General features: G+C 38.0%; 1 protein-coding gene across 2 annotated transcripts in view; it reads left to right on the forward strand.

Moving 5' to 3' along the window:
* CDH11 (cadherin 11) overlaps nucleotides 1-17,937 on the forward strand; it is a 149,874-nt gene that overhangs the window by 118,822 nt on the left and 13,115 nt on the right. For both annotated transcript variants that reach the window (XM_082368906.1, XM_082368907.1), the window contains 4 exons: nucleotides 248-501; nucleotides 11,739-11,875; nucleotides 12,716-12,849; nucleotides 13,078-13,195. In XM_082368906.1, the coding sequence (XP_082225032.1) occupies nucleotides 248-501; nucleotides 11,739-11,875; nucleotides 12,716-12,849; nucleotides 13,078-13,195 (643 nt within the window). The remainder of the gene's footprint in view (nucleotides 1-247; nucleotides 502-11,738; nucleotides 11,876-12,715; nucleotides 12,850-13,077; nucleotides 13,196-17,937) is intronic.

The following is a 17,937-nucleotide window of genomic DNA, read 5'->3' on the forward strand; positions in this document are numbered from 1 at the left end:
TCACTTTCGATGATGTGGTCCTTCTGTGTCTGTCATGCTCCTAGAATTACCCATTAAGCACATTCCAAGTTTCAGCAATTGATTTGTCTGATTTTCTAACCAAATGGCTCAGGTAATTGGATATTGAATAAACACTGATTTTCTCTCTTTGAACAACTATTCATGGTGCCCTATAGAACAATCAGGTTTTTCTTTTCCATTATTCTTTCAAGGAGTTGGTTGTCAATCTTCTCTTCTTTCTTGCCAGCCTGTAGATTTTGAAACCAAAAGAGCATACAGCTTGAAGGTAGAGGCAGCCAACGTGCACATCGACCCAAAGTTCATCAGCAACGGGCCTTTCAAAGACACCGTGACGGTCAAGATTGCAGTGGAAGATGCTGATGAGCCCCCCATGTTCTTGGCCCCGAGTTATATCCATGAAGTCCAAGAAAATGCAGCTGCTGGCACTGTGGTGGGGAGAGTGCATGCCAAAGACCCTGATGCTGCCAATAGCCCGATAAGGTACAGAGAGATTTATTTTTTAATCCTGGATGGGGAATTCCGGAGGCAAGAGGTCTTAGGAAATCCCTATAGGAACCAGGTCCTTCAGTCTCAAAAAGGGTCCAAGATATCATTCAATGTAAACAAGATGAAGACTTAGAAGACATGAGTTCTACTCCACCTCTGCACCAACTCTTTGGATAGACTTGTTCAAGCTCCAAAATTTCTGGAGCAGATTTCCCGATGTATACTAGGTGATGTAAACCTTAGCTTTGCCTGTCTCAGAGAACTGTGGTGAAGTATAAATAATGATTGTGAAATAATAACAGTAATTCTAATTTATTGAACACCTTCCTATGCTCCAGTTACTGTACTAGGGGTGTCAGATATATAATCCAATTTATCCCCTCAATGTTATTTTCTAGGAATTATTATCTCTTAAATTAAGAGGAAATTGGGGCTCTGCACGGCAAAGTGACTTAACCAAAGAGACACAGACAGTGAACAGGAGGCTCAGAAGGCAAGCTTTGTCTATCTATCTAACTGCTGAGCACTTTGAAGAGATAACAAAGTGCCCCTCAAATTTAGGATGCTTTTATTATCACAAATATACTTTTGTGACTTAGACAAGAAAGCTAGAAAAGCCATTTAGAACCCTGTCTCCCTCGCTCCCCAACCTGAGCTAATGACCAAGGAGATTGACGATGAAGATGAGAGGGTGATGAGAAAGAGGCTGAGAAGGAGGCTTGAGTCACAGATTCAAGGCATGCCCATATAGGGCAGAAATATAAAGTTGGCTGAAACCTGCCCTGGACTGGGTTCTAGTAGGTGTTTGTTTTTCCATGGCCACTCCCCTAATTCCCTTCTTGCCTAGATTCCTTCCTCTGCCTCCTCATGGTCCCCCTGCCCCCAATCTCCCACCTACCTTTCCGTCATCCTGTAGCCAGACTGAGTGTTTTAAAATGCACATCCAAACATCACATCATACTTCAGTTAAACAGCAACAATGACAAAAAAAAATCATTGATCAAATTGTTTCCCATTGTCCCCTACTCCAAAATAGTCTCAATTCTCTTACTTGGCTTAAGGCTCTTCTTCGAGCTCCTCCCCCCCAATTCCTGCTGTGTCCTGCTGGTCTCTCCTGCTTTTTGTCTTACTCTCCCTTGTCATCAGACTCTCAGTTGCAGCTAGACGGGCTACTTCCTGTCCTCTTCTAATTCCTGACCTTCGCGTGTTCTTCCTTCTGGTTGGAGATCTCACTCTCATCCTTTCCAACTTGCCACATGGTACTCATTTTTCCCATCTCCACCTAGGTGTCACCTCCTCTAGGGATTCTTCCAGGGCACCCTAAGGTGGATCAAATGCAGCTTCCACCTCACAGCTCTCACCATACATCACAATGACAGCTTACACTGTGTTGTCCCTGGCACAGTCAAAGAGGGCCAGGGATGTGTCTGTCTAGGTCAGGGGTTAATAAGCTACAGCCCACAGAACAAATCCAGCCTCCATCTACATTTTGAGGAATCTCTATACTGCTTTCCATAATGGCTGCATCTTGAACAGGTATCTGCACTCTCGTGTTCAATGCAGCATTATTCACAATAGCCAAGATATGAAAACAATCTAAATGTTGGTTGACAGATGAATGGATTAAGAAATAGTGAGATATATATATATATATATATAGATAGATATAGATATAGATATAGATATAGATATACACAAACATATATATATATATGTGTATATTATATATAGAAAACAGACTATTATTTAGCCTGAAAAAAGAAAATCCTGCCATTGGTGATAACATATGTGAATTTGGAGGATACTGTGCTAAATGAAATAAGCCAGACTCAGAAAGACAAATATAGCATATCACTCATATGTGGAATCTAAAAAAGTCTGACTTATAGAAACAGAGAGTAGAACACTGGTTGCCAGGGGCTAGGGAGTGGGGAAAATGAGGAGATATTGGTCAGCATGGTAACTATAGTTAATAATAATGTATTGTAGACTTGAAATTTGCAAAGAGAGTAGATCTTAAGTGTTCTCACCACACACACACACACACACACACACACACACAGGAAGTGGTTGCTGTGTGAGGCACTGGCTATGTTAATTAGCTTGATTACGGTAATCATTACACAACGTATACGTATATTAAAACATCACGCAGCTCTACCCACCACCAGAGCCTCCCATCAAGCCTCTTAGATAGCCTCAACCACCAGAGGGCAGACAGCAGAAGCAAGAAAAACTACAATCCTGCAGCGTGTGGACCAAAAACCACAGTTACAGAAAGATAGAGAAGATGAAAAGGCAGAGGGCTATGTACCAGATGAAGGAACAATATAAAACCCCAGAAAAACAACTAAATGAACTGGAGATAGGCAACCTTCCAGAAAAAGAATTCAGAATAATGATAGTGAAGATGATCCAGGACCTCGGAATAAGAATGGAGGCAAAGATTGAGAAGATGCAAGAAATGATTAACAAAGACCTAGAAGAATTAAAGAACAAACAAACAGAGATGACCAATACAATAACTGAAATGAAAACTACACTAGAAGGAATCAATAGCAGAATAACTGAGGCAGAAGAACGGATAAGTGACCTGGAAGACAGAATGGTGGAATTCACTGCTGCGGAACAGACTAAAGAAAAAAGAATGAAAAGAAATGAAGACAGCCTAAGAGACCTCTGGGACAACATTAAACGCAACAACATTCGCATTATAGGGGTCCCAGAAGGAGAAGAGAGAGAGAAAGGACCAGAGAAAATATTTGAAGAGATTATAGTCGAAAACTTCCCTAACATGGGAAAGGAAATAGCCACCCAAGTCCAGGAAGCGCAGCGAGTCCCATACAGAATAAACCCAAGGAGAAACACGCCGAGACACATAGTAATCAAAGTGGCAAAAATTAAAGACAAAGAAAAATTATTGAAAGCAGCAAGGGAAAAACGACAAATAACATACAAGGGAACTCCCATAAGGTTAACAGCTGATTTCTCAGCAGAAACTCTGCAAGCCAGAAGGGAGTGGCATGATATACTTGAAGTGATGAAAGGGAAGAACCTACAACCAAGATTACTCTACCCAGCAAGGATCTCATTTAGATTTGATGGAGAAATCAAAAGCTTTACAGACAAGCAAAAGCTAAGAGAATTCAGCACCAGCAAACCAGCTCTACAACAAATGCTAAAGGAACTTCTCTAAGTGGGAAACACAAGAGAAGAAAAGGACCTACAAAAACAAACCCAAAACAATTAAGAAAATGGTCATAGGAACATACATATCAATAATTACCTTAAACGTGAATGGATTAAATGCCCCAACCAAAAGACATAGACTGGCTGAATGGATACAAAAACAAGACCCATATATATGCTGTCTACAAGAGACCCACTTTAGACCTAGGGACACATACAGACTGAAAGTGAGGGGATGGAAAAAGATATTCCATGCAAATGGAAATCAAAAGAAAGCTGGAGTAGCTATACTCATATCAGATAAAATAGACTTTAAAATAAAGAATGTTACAAGAGACAAGGAAGGACACTACATAATGATCCAGGGATCAATCCAAGAAGAAGATATAACAATTATAAATATATATGCACCCAACATAGGAGCACCTCAATACATAAGGCAACTGCTAACAGCTATAAAAGAGGAAATCGACAGTAACACAGTAATAGTGGGGGACTTTAACACCTCACTTACACCAATGGACAGATCATCCAAAATGAAAATAAATAAGGAAACAGAAGCTTTAAATGACACAATAGACCAGATAGATTTAATTGAAATATATAGGACATTCCATCCAAAAACAGCAGATTACACGTTCTTCTCAAGTGCGCACGGAACATTCTCCAGGATAGATCACATCTTGGGTCACAAATCAAGCCTCAGTAAATTTAAGAAAATTGAAATCATATCAAGCATCTTTTCTGACCACAACGCTATGAGATTAGAAATGAATTACAGGGAAAAAAACGTAAAAAAGACAAACACATGGAGGCTAAACAATACGTTACTAAATAACCAAGAGATCACTGAAGAAATCAAAGAGGAAATCAAAAAATACCTAGAGACAAATGACAATGAAAACACGACGACCCAAAACCTATGGGATGCAGCAAAAGAAGTTCTAAGAGGGAAGTTTATAGCTATACAAGCCTACCTAAAGAAACAAGAAAAATCTCAAGTAAACAATCTAACCTTACACCTAAAGAAACTAGAGAAAGAAGAACAAACAAAACCCAAAGTTAGCAGAAGGAAAGAAATCATAAAGATCAGAGCAGAAATAAACGAAATAGAAACAAAGAAAACAGTAGCAAAGATCAATAAAACTAAACCTGGTTCTTTGAGAAGATAAACAATATTGATAAGCCATTAGCCAGACTCATCAAGAAAAAGAGGGAGAGGACTAAAATCAATAAAATCAGAAATGAAAAAGGAGAAGTTACAACAGACACCGCAGAAATACAAAGCATCCTAAGAGACTAGTACAAAAGCAACTTTATGCCAATAAAATGGACAACCTGGAAGAAATGGACAAATTCTTAGAAAGGTATAACCTTCCAAGACTGAACCAGGAAGAAACAGAAAATATGAACAGACCAATCACAAGTAATGAAATTGAAACTGTGATTAAAAATCTTGCAACAAACAAAAGTCCAGGACCAGATGGCTTCACAGGTGAATTCTATCAAACATTTAGAGAAGAGCTAACACCCATCCTTCTCAAACTCTTCCAAAAAATTGCAGAGGAAGGAACACTCCCAAACTCATTCTATGAGGCCACCATCACCCTGATACCAAAACCAGACAAAGACACTACAAAAAAAGAAAATTACAGACCAATATCACTGATGAATATAGATACAAAAATCCTCAACAAAATACTAGCAAACAGAATCCAACAACACATTAAAAGGATCATACACCACGATCAAGTGGGATTTATCCCAGGGATGCAAGGATTCTTCAATATACGCAAATCAATCAATGTGATACACCATATTAACAAATTGAAGAATAAAAACCATATGATCATCTCAATAGATGCAGAAAAAGCTTTTGACAAAATTCAACACCCATTTCTGATAAAAACTCTCCAGAAAGTGGGCATAGAGGGAACCTACCTCAACATAATAAAGGCCATATATGACAAACCCACAGCAAACATCATTCTCAATGGTGAAAAACTGAAAGCATTTCCTCTAAGATCAGGAACGAGACAAGGATGTCCACTCTCACCACTCTTATTCAACATAGTTTTGGAAGTCCTAGCCACGGCAATCAGAGAAGAAAAAGAAATAAAAGGAATACAAATTGGAAAAGAAGAAGTAAAACTGTCACTGTTTGCGGATGACATGATACTATACATAGAGAATCGTAAAACTGCCACCAGAAAACTGCTAGAGCTAATCAATGAATATGGTAAAGTTGCAGGATACAAAATTAATGCACAGAAATCTCTTGCATTCCTATACACTAATGATGAAAAATCTGAAAGAGAAATTAAGGAAACACTCCCATTTACCATTGCAACAAAAAGAATAAAATACCTACGAATAAACCTACCTAGGGAGACAAAAGACCTGTATGCAGAAAACTATAAGACACTGATGAAAGAAATTAAAGATGATACCAACAGATGGAGAGATATACCATGTTCTTGGATTGGAAGAATCAACATTGTGAAAATGACTGTACTACCCAAAGCAATCTACAGATTCAATGCAATCCCTATCAAATTACCAATGGCATTTTTTACAGAGCTAGAACAAATCATCTTAAAATTTGTATGGAGACACAAAAGACCCCGAATAGCCAAAGCAGTCTTGAGGGAAAAAAACGGAGCTGGAGGAATCAGACTCCCTGACTTCAGACTCTACTACAAAGCTACAGTAATCTAGACAATATGGTACTGGCACAAAAACAGAAACATAGATCAATGGAACAAGATAGAAAGCCCAGAGATTAACCCACGCACCTATGGTCAACTAATCTATGACAAAGGAGGCAAAGATATACAATGGAGAAAAGACAGTCTCTTCAATAAGTGGTGCTGGGAAAACTGGACAGCTACATGTAAAAGAATGAAATTAGAATGCTCCCTAACACCATACACAAAAATAAACTCAAAATGGATTAGAGACCTAAATATAAGACTGGACACTATTAAACTCTTAGAGGAAAACATAGGAAGAACACTCTTTGACATAAATCACAGCAAGATCTTTTTTGATCCACCTCCTAGAGTAATGGAAATAAAAACAAAAATAAACAAGTGGGACCTAATGAAACTTCAAAGCTTTTGCACAGCAAAGGAAACTATAAACAAGACGAAAAGACAACCCTCAGAATGGGAGAAAATATTTGCAAATGAATCAACGGACAAAGGATTAATCTCCAAAATATATAAACAGCTCATTCAGCTCAATATTAAAGAAACAAACACCCCAATCCAAAAATGGGCAGAAGACCTAAATAGACATTTCTCCAAAGAAGACATACAGACGGCCACGAAGCACATGAAAAGATGCTCAACATCACTAATTATTAGAGAAATGCAAATCAAAACTACAATGAGGTGTCACCTCACTCCTGTTAGAATGGGCATCATCAGAAAATCTACAAACAACAAATGCTGGAGAGGGTGTGGAGAAAAGGGAACCCTCTTGCACTGTTGGTGGGAATGTAAATTGATACAGCCACTATGGAGAACAATATGGAGGTTCCTTAAAAAACTAAAAATAGAATTACCATATGACCCAGCAATCCCACTACTGGGCATATACCCAGAGAAAACCGTAATTCAAAAAGACACATGCACCCGAATGTTCATTGCAGCACTATTTACAATAGCCAGGTCATGGAAGCAACCTAAATGCCCATCAACAGACGAATGGATAAAGAAGAAGTGGTACATATATACAATGGAATATTACTCAGCCATAAAAAGGAACAAAATTGAGTCATTTGTTGAGACGTGGATGGATCTAGAGACTGTCATACAGAGTGAAGTAAGTCAGAAAGAGAAAAACAAATATCGTATATTAATGCATGTATGTGGAACCTAGAAAAATGGTACAGATGAGCCAGTTTGCAGGGCAGAAGTTGAGACACAGATGTAGAGAATGGACATATGGGCACCAAGGGGGGGAAACTGCAGTGGGGTGGGGATGGTGGTGTGCTGAATTGGGTGATTGGGATTGACATGTATACACTGATGTGTATAAAATTGATGACTAATAAGAACCTGCAGTATAAAAAAACAAACAAACAAACAAACAAACAAAAAATCACGTTTTACACATTAAATACAGACTTTTTAAATTGTCAATCATATTTCAATAAAGCTGGGAAGAAAAGTAAATAGATCTGAGTATGAAAAAAAATTGCCATGGACAATGGAGTTTTTCTATTTATACCAAAGAAAATGCTGACAGAGCAGAAGGAAGTCCCAAATGTAAATGCTGTTCAGTTGCCTTTAAGTCTTTGAACATTGCCCCCTTGGGGAGAAAGGAAGGAAATTACCCTTTATTGAGCATCTTCTTGGCCCCAGACAACCCTGCACTAAGTTATTTAAGTTAATCCTCAGACACCCTCGAGGCTGTGATCACTTTAGGATCCAATAGATGGAAATACTGAGGCTCAAAGAGATGATGTGAATTACCCAAAGTCACATGACCAGTCAGTATTGGAGACTGGATTTTAGTCCAGAGCTGCCTTGAGTCCACTATGAGCGGTTTACTCTCACTGGGCAGCCACTAATGGAAAGATTTCCCAGGAAGGTTTGAGTACCGTGCTCTCTGTGCAAGAAGATACATCAGGTAACGACTGAGGAGCTTGGTAACACCTTTAAACTACTCAGAAATGTTCATGGTGTGAATTTTAAATGAGTTAGCTTTGGCCTAGAATATCAAGGTGCATTAGCAGCTTTTTAGAAGAGTGATGATGTAAAAACACATGGAACAGCTGCTCATTTCCTTGGCACCTCGTTATCTCCAAGGATCCACATCTGTGATTGGTTATTTGGGTCATATTTTCAGTGGAAGCTATTCTGTGCATGGAGCCATTTTCCATGTCTATAATTATCCAAAGATGCTCACTATGGCCCTTGAACCAACTCCCCTCACCCACTCAGGTCCTCATTCTTAGAATTGCCAAACAATTCATAGAATAACCTTTAAAGTTTTTTATTCAGTGGGTCTCCTAGCCAGACTACCTACTTTCCTGAGTGCTTATCTTCACCTTTAAGGACATTTGTGTCCTTAAACATACTGGGTAGGAGGGCCTTATAGTGTCAGCCAAACTCTTAGCTGCTTCGAAATTTCTGCAGCTTTCTTCTCAGACTCTAGCATTAGAGACCTTTTCATTTACCATTGCCTTCCTGAAATATTCTTTCCTCTTAGCTTCACTGGCAGTGACCTCTTCATGCCTCAGACATACCCGGTGTCTCCACTAGTCTGAGATCTCAGTCCAGGCACTGGGGGCTCCCTGACACTCAGCCTTTCACTTCAGACTTTCTCTCTCTCTCTGTCCACTTATCTATAGAGTTTCCGTCCATGCTACTGATTGAATTGAGTTAATGCTCTAAATTTTCTGACTCTAGGCTGATCTTTCTCCCTGATTCTAATTCTGTACTTGTTCTGCTGTCTGCTCTGCATTTTTACCCACTTCCTTTGTCCTTCACTGGCTCATTCATTAAAAACATATTTTTGAGCCTATACTTCTTGTGACATACTTAAAAAAAAAAAGACCGACTATACCCCTGACTCTGTGAAACCTCTGATAAAGTTGAATCTTGCTCTCCTGGTGTGGCAGCATAGTCCTAGTGGAAATTCAACCTCTCCTTCCTGGTAAGTTGACTTTGTATTTCCCAATGTCTCCCTCTCTGCGACACTCAGGCTAGAAACTCTCAAGGACTCTCCCAGCCTCCCACAGATCTCCAAATATCAACTGAGTCCTACTGGTTCTGTCTTTATCACATAGGCTTCTATTCCCTCTGTCGCTTCTATACCTCACTCTCTTATCACCTCACTCCTTAAAAACTATCAATACATCACCTCCTTAAGTTTCCTCTGTTCCTTCCTTCACTCTCACTAGCTCAGACCACCTGGCCCACCCTATCTTATTCATCACCCTGATAGTCTGAATCAGTTTATTTGTTCCTATGATCAAAAGCCTTTCATGATTTTTCACTGGCTATAGTATGAAAGTCATACTCTGTAGACTGACATTTGATCTGTCCACAGTGTGTAATAGCAGCGACAACAACAAAAATCAGAGCAGCTATATTTGTTGTTCTGTTTACTATGTGTGAGGCACTAGGTTATGCATCTTCAACATCTATCATTTTATGTAATTCTCACGGATAACCTAAAAGTTAGGTTACTATAAATATTCTAGTTTAAGTGATAAGTAAGCTGAAATTCAAAGAACTTAAGTGGCTTTTCCAGTATCACTCAGCGTATATGTAGCCAAGCAAGAACTTGTACCTAGGACTTTACAAAACCAAAATCCATGCGCTTCACTTCTATAGAATAATACTTGTTAATTATCTTTCTTCCTGTGAGCCTGTCTTGTCATGTCAACTGGATAGTAAACTCCCTAGTGGCAGGGACAAAATATTCTATTATTTTCTCTTTATTTTCACATAGAGCTCTGCTGAGGGTTTAGTCACGGAGCCTCTACTGACATTTATGAGGTGTGTGATAGTTTATCTTCTCTTTCCTCACTGGGGAAGGGGACTCATCATTCCATTCTCATAGGGAGCTGTGAAGTCAGCGATATCATGGATGAGCTTATGTTTTCTATATTGCGAAGTGCTGCTCTGCACTAAATTCCTCTCTTTTGGAAAGAACATGATCTAGAACTGGAAGATCCAGGTTCTAATATTGGCTCCCCCAGAAGCGAGATAATAGACCATTTGCAAATCCCATCGTGTGTAGATTGAAGAGACTAAACTCTGTGACATCCATGGTCTTTGCTAATATTCTCTAATATTCTTTGGTTTTATGGCCCTCAATGAATGTCTTCAGACATATGTACAGTTGGCCTTCTGTGTCCACGCGTTCTGCGTTGATGGAGTCCATGTCGATGGATTCAACCAACCACAGGTCCAAAATATTTCGGGAAAAAAAGTCCAGAAAGTTCCAAAAAGCAAAACTTGAATTTGTGGCACACAAGCAACTATTTACATGGCATTTACATTGTATTAAGTATTTTAGTAATCTATAGATGATTTAAAGTGTACAGGAGGATATGTGTAGGTTATATGCAAATATTATGCCATTTATATGAGACTTGAGTATCCATGGGTTTTGGTATCCTCAGGTGTCCTGGATCCAATCCCCCATGGATGCCATGGGACAACTGTCAACACTTATTAAAGCCAGGTCTCCAGAACTTTATCCTGGGCAGGTTATTTTACGTTACTACACCACTCCTCTTGACCCATCTTCTACCTCACCTTGCCCCATAATATTCTGGAAATTCTTTTGTCTTTTGTTAGAAAAAGGAAATTTTTCTAGTGGACAGGAGTAGCTGAAACCTTCCAACTATGCTGTTAGGCTCAGCCTGGGGTCATTAAAGTGTGGGGAGAATGCTCTACAAATGAATGGCCAAGTCCTCTTTGCATATTTCACAATGGAATTCAGAACCAAGCTACCTGAGAACCCCTAAAACCAAATAAATTGAATAAATTTATTCAAAATATAGTTAGCATTTTCCTTTAAGTAAGGAGAAAACTGATTTTTTAGTACCGTAAATGATCTGTGATGATAACTTAAGACTATTTAATATTTCATATGCAAAAATCTGGCAAATGTTCCATACACTTGTGACCTTCTGAGTAGTTTGGGAGCAAGGCAAACCCACTTCCCAAATGCAGGTTCATAAATATTCAGATGGTGGGTGATTGTAGTAAATACGAAGAAATATGCAGCATGTTATTCCATTTCTCATTCAGATATGCAACATATTATTCCATTTCTCAATCAAATATGCCAAACAGCTCTTTCATTCATTGTCCTGAATAAAGAATTCCAATGTAGCAAAATGATTTCTATAAAAGATTAATGTATGAAGTTTGAAAAGTAAATCTGATTAAAAAGAAAACCTAGCTCAAGCAATTCATTGAAAAAGTTGCTTTAAATATAGCATGGAGAAAATATTCAAATATTAAGCTGCTTGGAATGTCTTGGTCTAATTGCCTCATTTGCATTCTGCTTAGGTATTCAATTGATCGTCACACTGACCTGGACAGGTTTTTCACTATTAATCCAGAGGATGGTTTTATTAAAACGACAAAACCTTTAGATAGAGAAGAAACTGCCTGGCTCAACATATCAGTTTTTGCAGCAGAAATCCGTAAGTATTATCGTAAGGGTTTTGATCCTACTTTACCAAATATTATTCTTTGAGACTTTCTATATATTCTGGAAAATAACAGACAGCTGAGATAGAACAATTTTTTTTTAGTCTTAAACATGATTTTCAATCTTTAAAATTTATTTTTGGTCGTCTATCTAGGGAGACATATAAGCAAATAGAGATGTTTTCATTTTCTTTGGCAGAACTGGGTACAGACTTGGCACATGAGCTGATAGCCTGTAGCAGCTTGAAACTCTTAACCACCACTGAAAGATTCCCCACTTTATCCTCAGTTTTGTTTAAACCCAGAGCAGCAGAATCCTTAGAGCCAAGATTTGTGGGTTCTTTTTTACCTATAGACCGGTGGTTCTCAAACTTGATCATGCAATGGATTATCATGAAAGGCTTGTTGTAACAAAGATTTCTGGATCCCACTCTCAGAGCCTCTAACTCAGGTCTTGGGTTGGGTTTGAGAATTTTCACTTTCAATGAATTCCCAAATTGTTTGATGCTCCTCTGGGGATCCCACTTGGAGAACTGCTGTTGTGGACTACACTCTGAGGGGGCCAGGCTCCGTTATAAGCATTTAGAATTAAACCTCAACAGAAAGGGAAAAGTGGTTTATTTCTTACTGGTCTAATGTTGACCTTTATTCTAGGACATCCCCCTCACATTGGATTTGGCATACTTTGGATTTTAGGTGATTTTTGTGCCAACAGTGCCTTTCCCCGCAGGGCCTGAATGAGTGGCTGGAGCTCACTTTTTCCCAAGAGTAACCTTGGACCAACATGGATTCCTCCCTTGCACATGTTTACTGTCTCAATCCTCTCCTTTCAGACAACCGGCATCAGGAAGCCAAAGTCCCTGTGGCCATTAGGGTCCTTGACGTCAACGACAATGCTCCCAAGTTTGCTGCCCCTTATGAAGGCTTCATCTGTGAGAGTGACCAGACCAAGCCACTTTCTAACCAGGTAACGCTGCTCTGCCTTGGCTATGAATAAGCATTTAGAAACAGAGTTCGGTTTTGAGAGCATCACCTGGAGATACTTCCCACTGCCCAAGAAGGCTTCAGAGCCCTGGTTTAGCTCTGGAGCTATGTTCTCTAATTAAAATCAGGCTTCTCAGCCAGCCAGGAATTTTTGAATGAATGATGTGCCAATGTCAGCATGATTTATTTATGGGCCACCTTTCTCTTTCAGCCAATTGTTACAATTAGTGCAGATGACAAGGATGACACAGCCAATGGACCAAGATTTATCTTCAGTCTACCCCCTGAAATCATTCACAATCCAAATTTCACAGTCAGAGACAACAGAGGTTCGTACCAAGGTTCCTGTGCATTCAGAGAAGTAGAAATGGAAAATAAATGGCTTTTACATTGCAGAGCACAAGTATTTCCCCTAATCTTAATAATGCCTTTCTGTTGAAGAACAAACAAGAAATAATAATGCCACCTTTATTTTGAGATGTGGGCTCTCTTGGTGCATAGGAATAAGTGGGTCTAATTTTATTTTACTTTTTTTGTTGTTGTTGGCTTTGATATTCACGAAGCAGTGCAAAAACCAAGTGGGGAGGCTTACAGGGTCAATACGTAAACAACTTCATTTATCTTTTTTTTAAGAGGTTGATACATCCTTAGGGGGAAGCATGGCTTTATGAATATTGATATTAAGTAAAGCATTAAAAGAGATTAGTTCAACCTTGTAAGGTAATGTAATCTTTCAGCTGTCCCTCCCTTCCCAGCATAGTTTTAATGCAATGTGGTTGGGTACAGAGCTTGATACCTAAAGGTAGTTATGGAATTATTGCCTGAAGGGCATGAATAAAGCATTGTTTCTCCACTGTAAACATGCAAAATTTGATGTGATTTCTACTTCTCATTTCATTAGTCAAGGAGGTTCTAGACTTGGAAATTATTCGAAGTAGTTGTTTTTTGTTGCTGTTGTAGTATAGGCCCAAACTGATGCAGTCCCTTGACAAAGTGTATAGCAGAGCCAAGATCAAAAAATAAATTTCTTGACTCCTGGCGAGACTATTTTGGCCTGCACCTGTTCCTATAAGCCTGTGACAATGCAGGTCTGTAAAAACAGGAAGACAAATGCCATGATTTGACATAGAATAAAATGTCGTCCTTCTGAACACGTTTTCATTAGACACATGCTAGCTATGTACGAGGTTATAGATATATTGCTTTCTTGATGACTGAGATTGGGTTTATAGGATCTTAAATTAATCTAATAAGTAATATTACTTTCCCCATCACCATTATCAATGTTATCTATATTACACATACCAGTAACTATGTTCTAAACACCGTGCCAAGATCCTTCCCATACTTTATTTAATTTTCTCAGCAGCATCATAGGTAAGGATTATTATTATCATTCCCATTTTGAAGATGAGGAAAATGAGGGACAGGCCATTAAGTAAATCAACCATGTGGGAGCGAGACCTAGATTTTAAACCTGGACATTCAGAGGCTAGAGGTTGCAGCCTGAACCACTGTGCCCCATGCTCCTTGGATTTGGGGGGATATGACCTGGCATACTTTATTATTATTTCTTGGACTGATTTGAGCATTTCATTATGATCCTTATATCTGTGTGTTCATATAATCCCTAATTTACATTTGAGGTCTAACTGCTGGATGTATTTCTGGCAATATCCCTGTTTATCGCTGGACACGTCCTGAAACAGCTGGTGTTTCTAGGCTTTTCTTTGCCAACTTTGCCTCCATCACCTGCCTTGTCTTCTTTTTATGTGTGCAATAATATTTAGTTGCTGTTTACCCTCTGAAAACATTATACTAAGACCTATTGTTCTCTAGGGACTTATAAATATTTCACTTTGTCACAGTACTTCGGGGACACCATCTATATTTTCAAGGAGATTATATTACCATGGAGAAGCCAACCTACTGCACAATCTGTTTCCCCTGCCCTTTCCTATAAGAAACTAATCCTTTGTGGAGCTACCACTTTTGCAGGGAATTGCTACTTTTTAAGAAAAATGACTTTATTAACTATGGCAAACAGTTAATGAAAACTCCCATGTTTACAGCTATTACAAAACTTTAAAGCAAATACAGTCCTATAATTATCATTTAATAGAGTTTCTTTCTACCAGATCCTAAAAGTAATTACATATTGAAGTGATCCAAAAAGAATAATCACATTCCACATCCTATTAATAGCCTACTGAGTTACCAAATTTCCCAGTTGAGACTGTTTTCCATAGAAAACATGAGATACTGGTTTACAGCATGCTGAGTAAAAGCATCAGATTTCTCTCTCCTTGAGTGCTTACTTCCATTATGCCATGTAAATAATCAGGATTGTGTTTGCCTAAACTCGGCACAAGCGTTCGGCCTCTTTAAAAATATAAGAGGGGAAGCCATCTTAATACACACAAGCCTTTTATTTCATTTTTATCTTACTCCATTCTACAGCCCAAGCTTCAAAGACAACCCAGCAGGCAGCAGGAAAGTAGAACACTGGATAACTCTTCAACATATGAGTCCATCTTGGGCTAATAATATCAAGAGTGGTGCTGTTTGGGGAAATGAAGAGCTGATCCACCCAGGCTTTGAGATGCATTTACTTTGAAAATATTAGACTTATGGCATCTTTAAAAAACACAAGGAACATGTAATGAATAAGAAAAGTGCAAAGAAAAAAATACTGAGAATAGCCCCTCTCATTTATGTAGTTCTTCATTGGATTATAAAACCTGCTAATGGCCATTGTTCCACTTAGTTCCTAAACAGCCCTAGGAGGTAGGCATTTTGGATATTTTTATCCCCATTTCCTAGATGAGGAAAGAATATGAAACATCATAAGATTCAGAGACTTGCCCAAGGTCACTCTAGCAATAAGTGAATTGAACTAAAATGTTTGAATGTTTAAAGGGTTCTGTCTCGTGTAGTAACACTTTATATATTATGAATATAGAGCTTGTGTCTTTTCTAATTAATTATTTTCTTTAAAAATCTTTGTTTACCCCATAATCAAATAACAATGATCTTCAGAAGAGAAAAACTCTAAAATAAATTCATCAATCTAGTATTCCAGGGAAAGTGTGAATAGAAAAGGACAAACTGTACTTCAAGTTTAATTTTAATCACAGCCATGGTAATTGTTGTAAAATATATTTGCAAAGAATTTTATAAGTTTCTTCTACTGCATAATTAATACATATTCCTTGTAGGAAAATTATAAAATACAAACAAGCAGAAATAAAATTTGAAATAATAAAATAACTTGATAATATACTATCCAGAAATAATCACTGCTAAATTTTATAGCTTTCCAGACTTTTTCTTGGCATGTATTTTGATCTTTAAAAAAGGCAACCGTAAAATGATGTCCGCTTTTTTCCCTACATAATAATACATGATATGCATTTTTCAGCATTAGTATACTTATGTCAACATTTTTTTCCCTAAATATCCTCCTAACTTCATTACAAAGGTATATGATATCAGTTGACTATTGTTGTGTAAGTACGTTGTTTTCACACACCTTTGCCAAATATCTAATTATTCTTTTAGGATAGATTCCTAGAGTGGAATTACTGTATCAGAAGCTTTTGATACTTAATTGACAAATTGCCTATCAGAAATATTATATCAATTTATAATAGCATCAGTAAAATAGGTAAGCTCCAATTTCCTCACATTCAGGCCAACTCTAGATACTATTATTCTTTTTAAATGATTCACAAATTGATAAGTAAATTATAATCACATATCACATTTAAAATTTTCAATTCCTTTCATTACTAGTAAAGTTAGGATTTTTTAAATAAGTATTGATTCTTTTTTTTAATTGAAGCTCTTTTTATTTTTTATTTTTTGCTTTTATTTATTTATTTATTTATTTATTTTTATTATTTTTGGCTGTGTTGGGTCTTCGTTGCTGTGTGCGGGCTTTCTCTAGTTGCAGCGAGCAGGGGCTACTCTTCATTGGAGCGCGTGGGCTTCTCATTGCGGTGGCCTCTCTTGTTGCAGAACACGGGCTCTAGGCCACGGGCTTCAGTAGTTGCGGCACACGGGCTCAGTAGTTGTGGCTCGAGGGCTCTGGAGCACAGGCTCAGGAGCTGTGGCACATGGGCTTAGTTGCTCCGTGGCATGTGGGATCTTCCGAGGACCAAGGATTGAACCCATGTCCCCTGCATTTGCAGGCGGATTCTTAACCACTGCGCCATCAGGGAAGTCCAAAATTTTTTTTTTTTCTCTTTTTTGGCCATGTGGCATGTGGGATTTTAGTTCCCTGACCAGGGATCGAACCCGTGCCCCTTGCAGTCAAAGCCTGGATCCCTAACCACTGGACCACCAGGGAATTCCCTGATTCTTTTTTTTGCTTTATAAATCAGCTACTCATGTCCTTTACCCAGTTTTTGAATTGTATATTCATCAATTTGCAATTGATTTATGAAGTCTCTTCATCTTTTAATGCTGTTAACTTGTGACTTATCATACCCATTGCATAGATTTCTCCAATGTTTCAATGTCCTTTCAGTCCTGATTATGCTATGTTCTAAAGTATAGATGTTGTGCTTTTTGTATCAGTTTTTCTGCTTAAAATTATTCTTAGCAAGACTTTCCTCATGCAAAAGTGATATCAATATTCACCTAGTTTATCTTCTTTCTTATATATCATGTTTCCCATTTCAATCATTTATCCATGTTAAATAAATACACAGGCTCCCTTTGTTGGCCATTTCCTAAATATCATTTAAGAAATGGTCATTTCTAATTGCTTTGCAACGCCGTCCTTTTTTTCACCTACATTACATACTCTTAGATTTTTTTTTTTGGACTATCAACTCTCCCTATTCTATTTATTCTCATGATAGTATCATATTTTTCTTTAATGGTTGCACACGTATAATATGTGTGTTAAAATCTGACAGGGGTTTTGTCTACATTATTTTCATTTTATTACTCTTTCTTAGCTTTTGGTTTCTTTGTTCCTCCAGATATAATTTAGAATTATTTTTCAGGTGCCTGATAAGTATCTTCATGAATTTTATTGAGTTTACCTTAAATTTATGGATTA

This window comes from Balaenoptera borealis (genome assembly GCF_965194805.1).
Source record: "Balaenoptera borealis genome assembly, chromosome: 19".
In the NCBI taxonomy this organism is placed as follows: domain Eukaryota; kingdom Metazoa; phylum Chordata; class Mammalia; order Artiodactyla; family Balaenopteridae; genus Balaenoptera; species Balaenoptera borealis.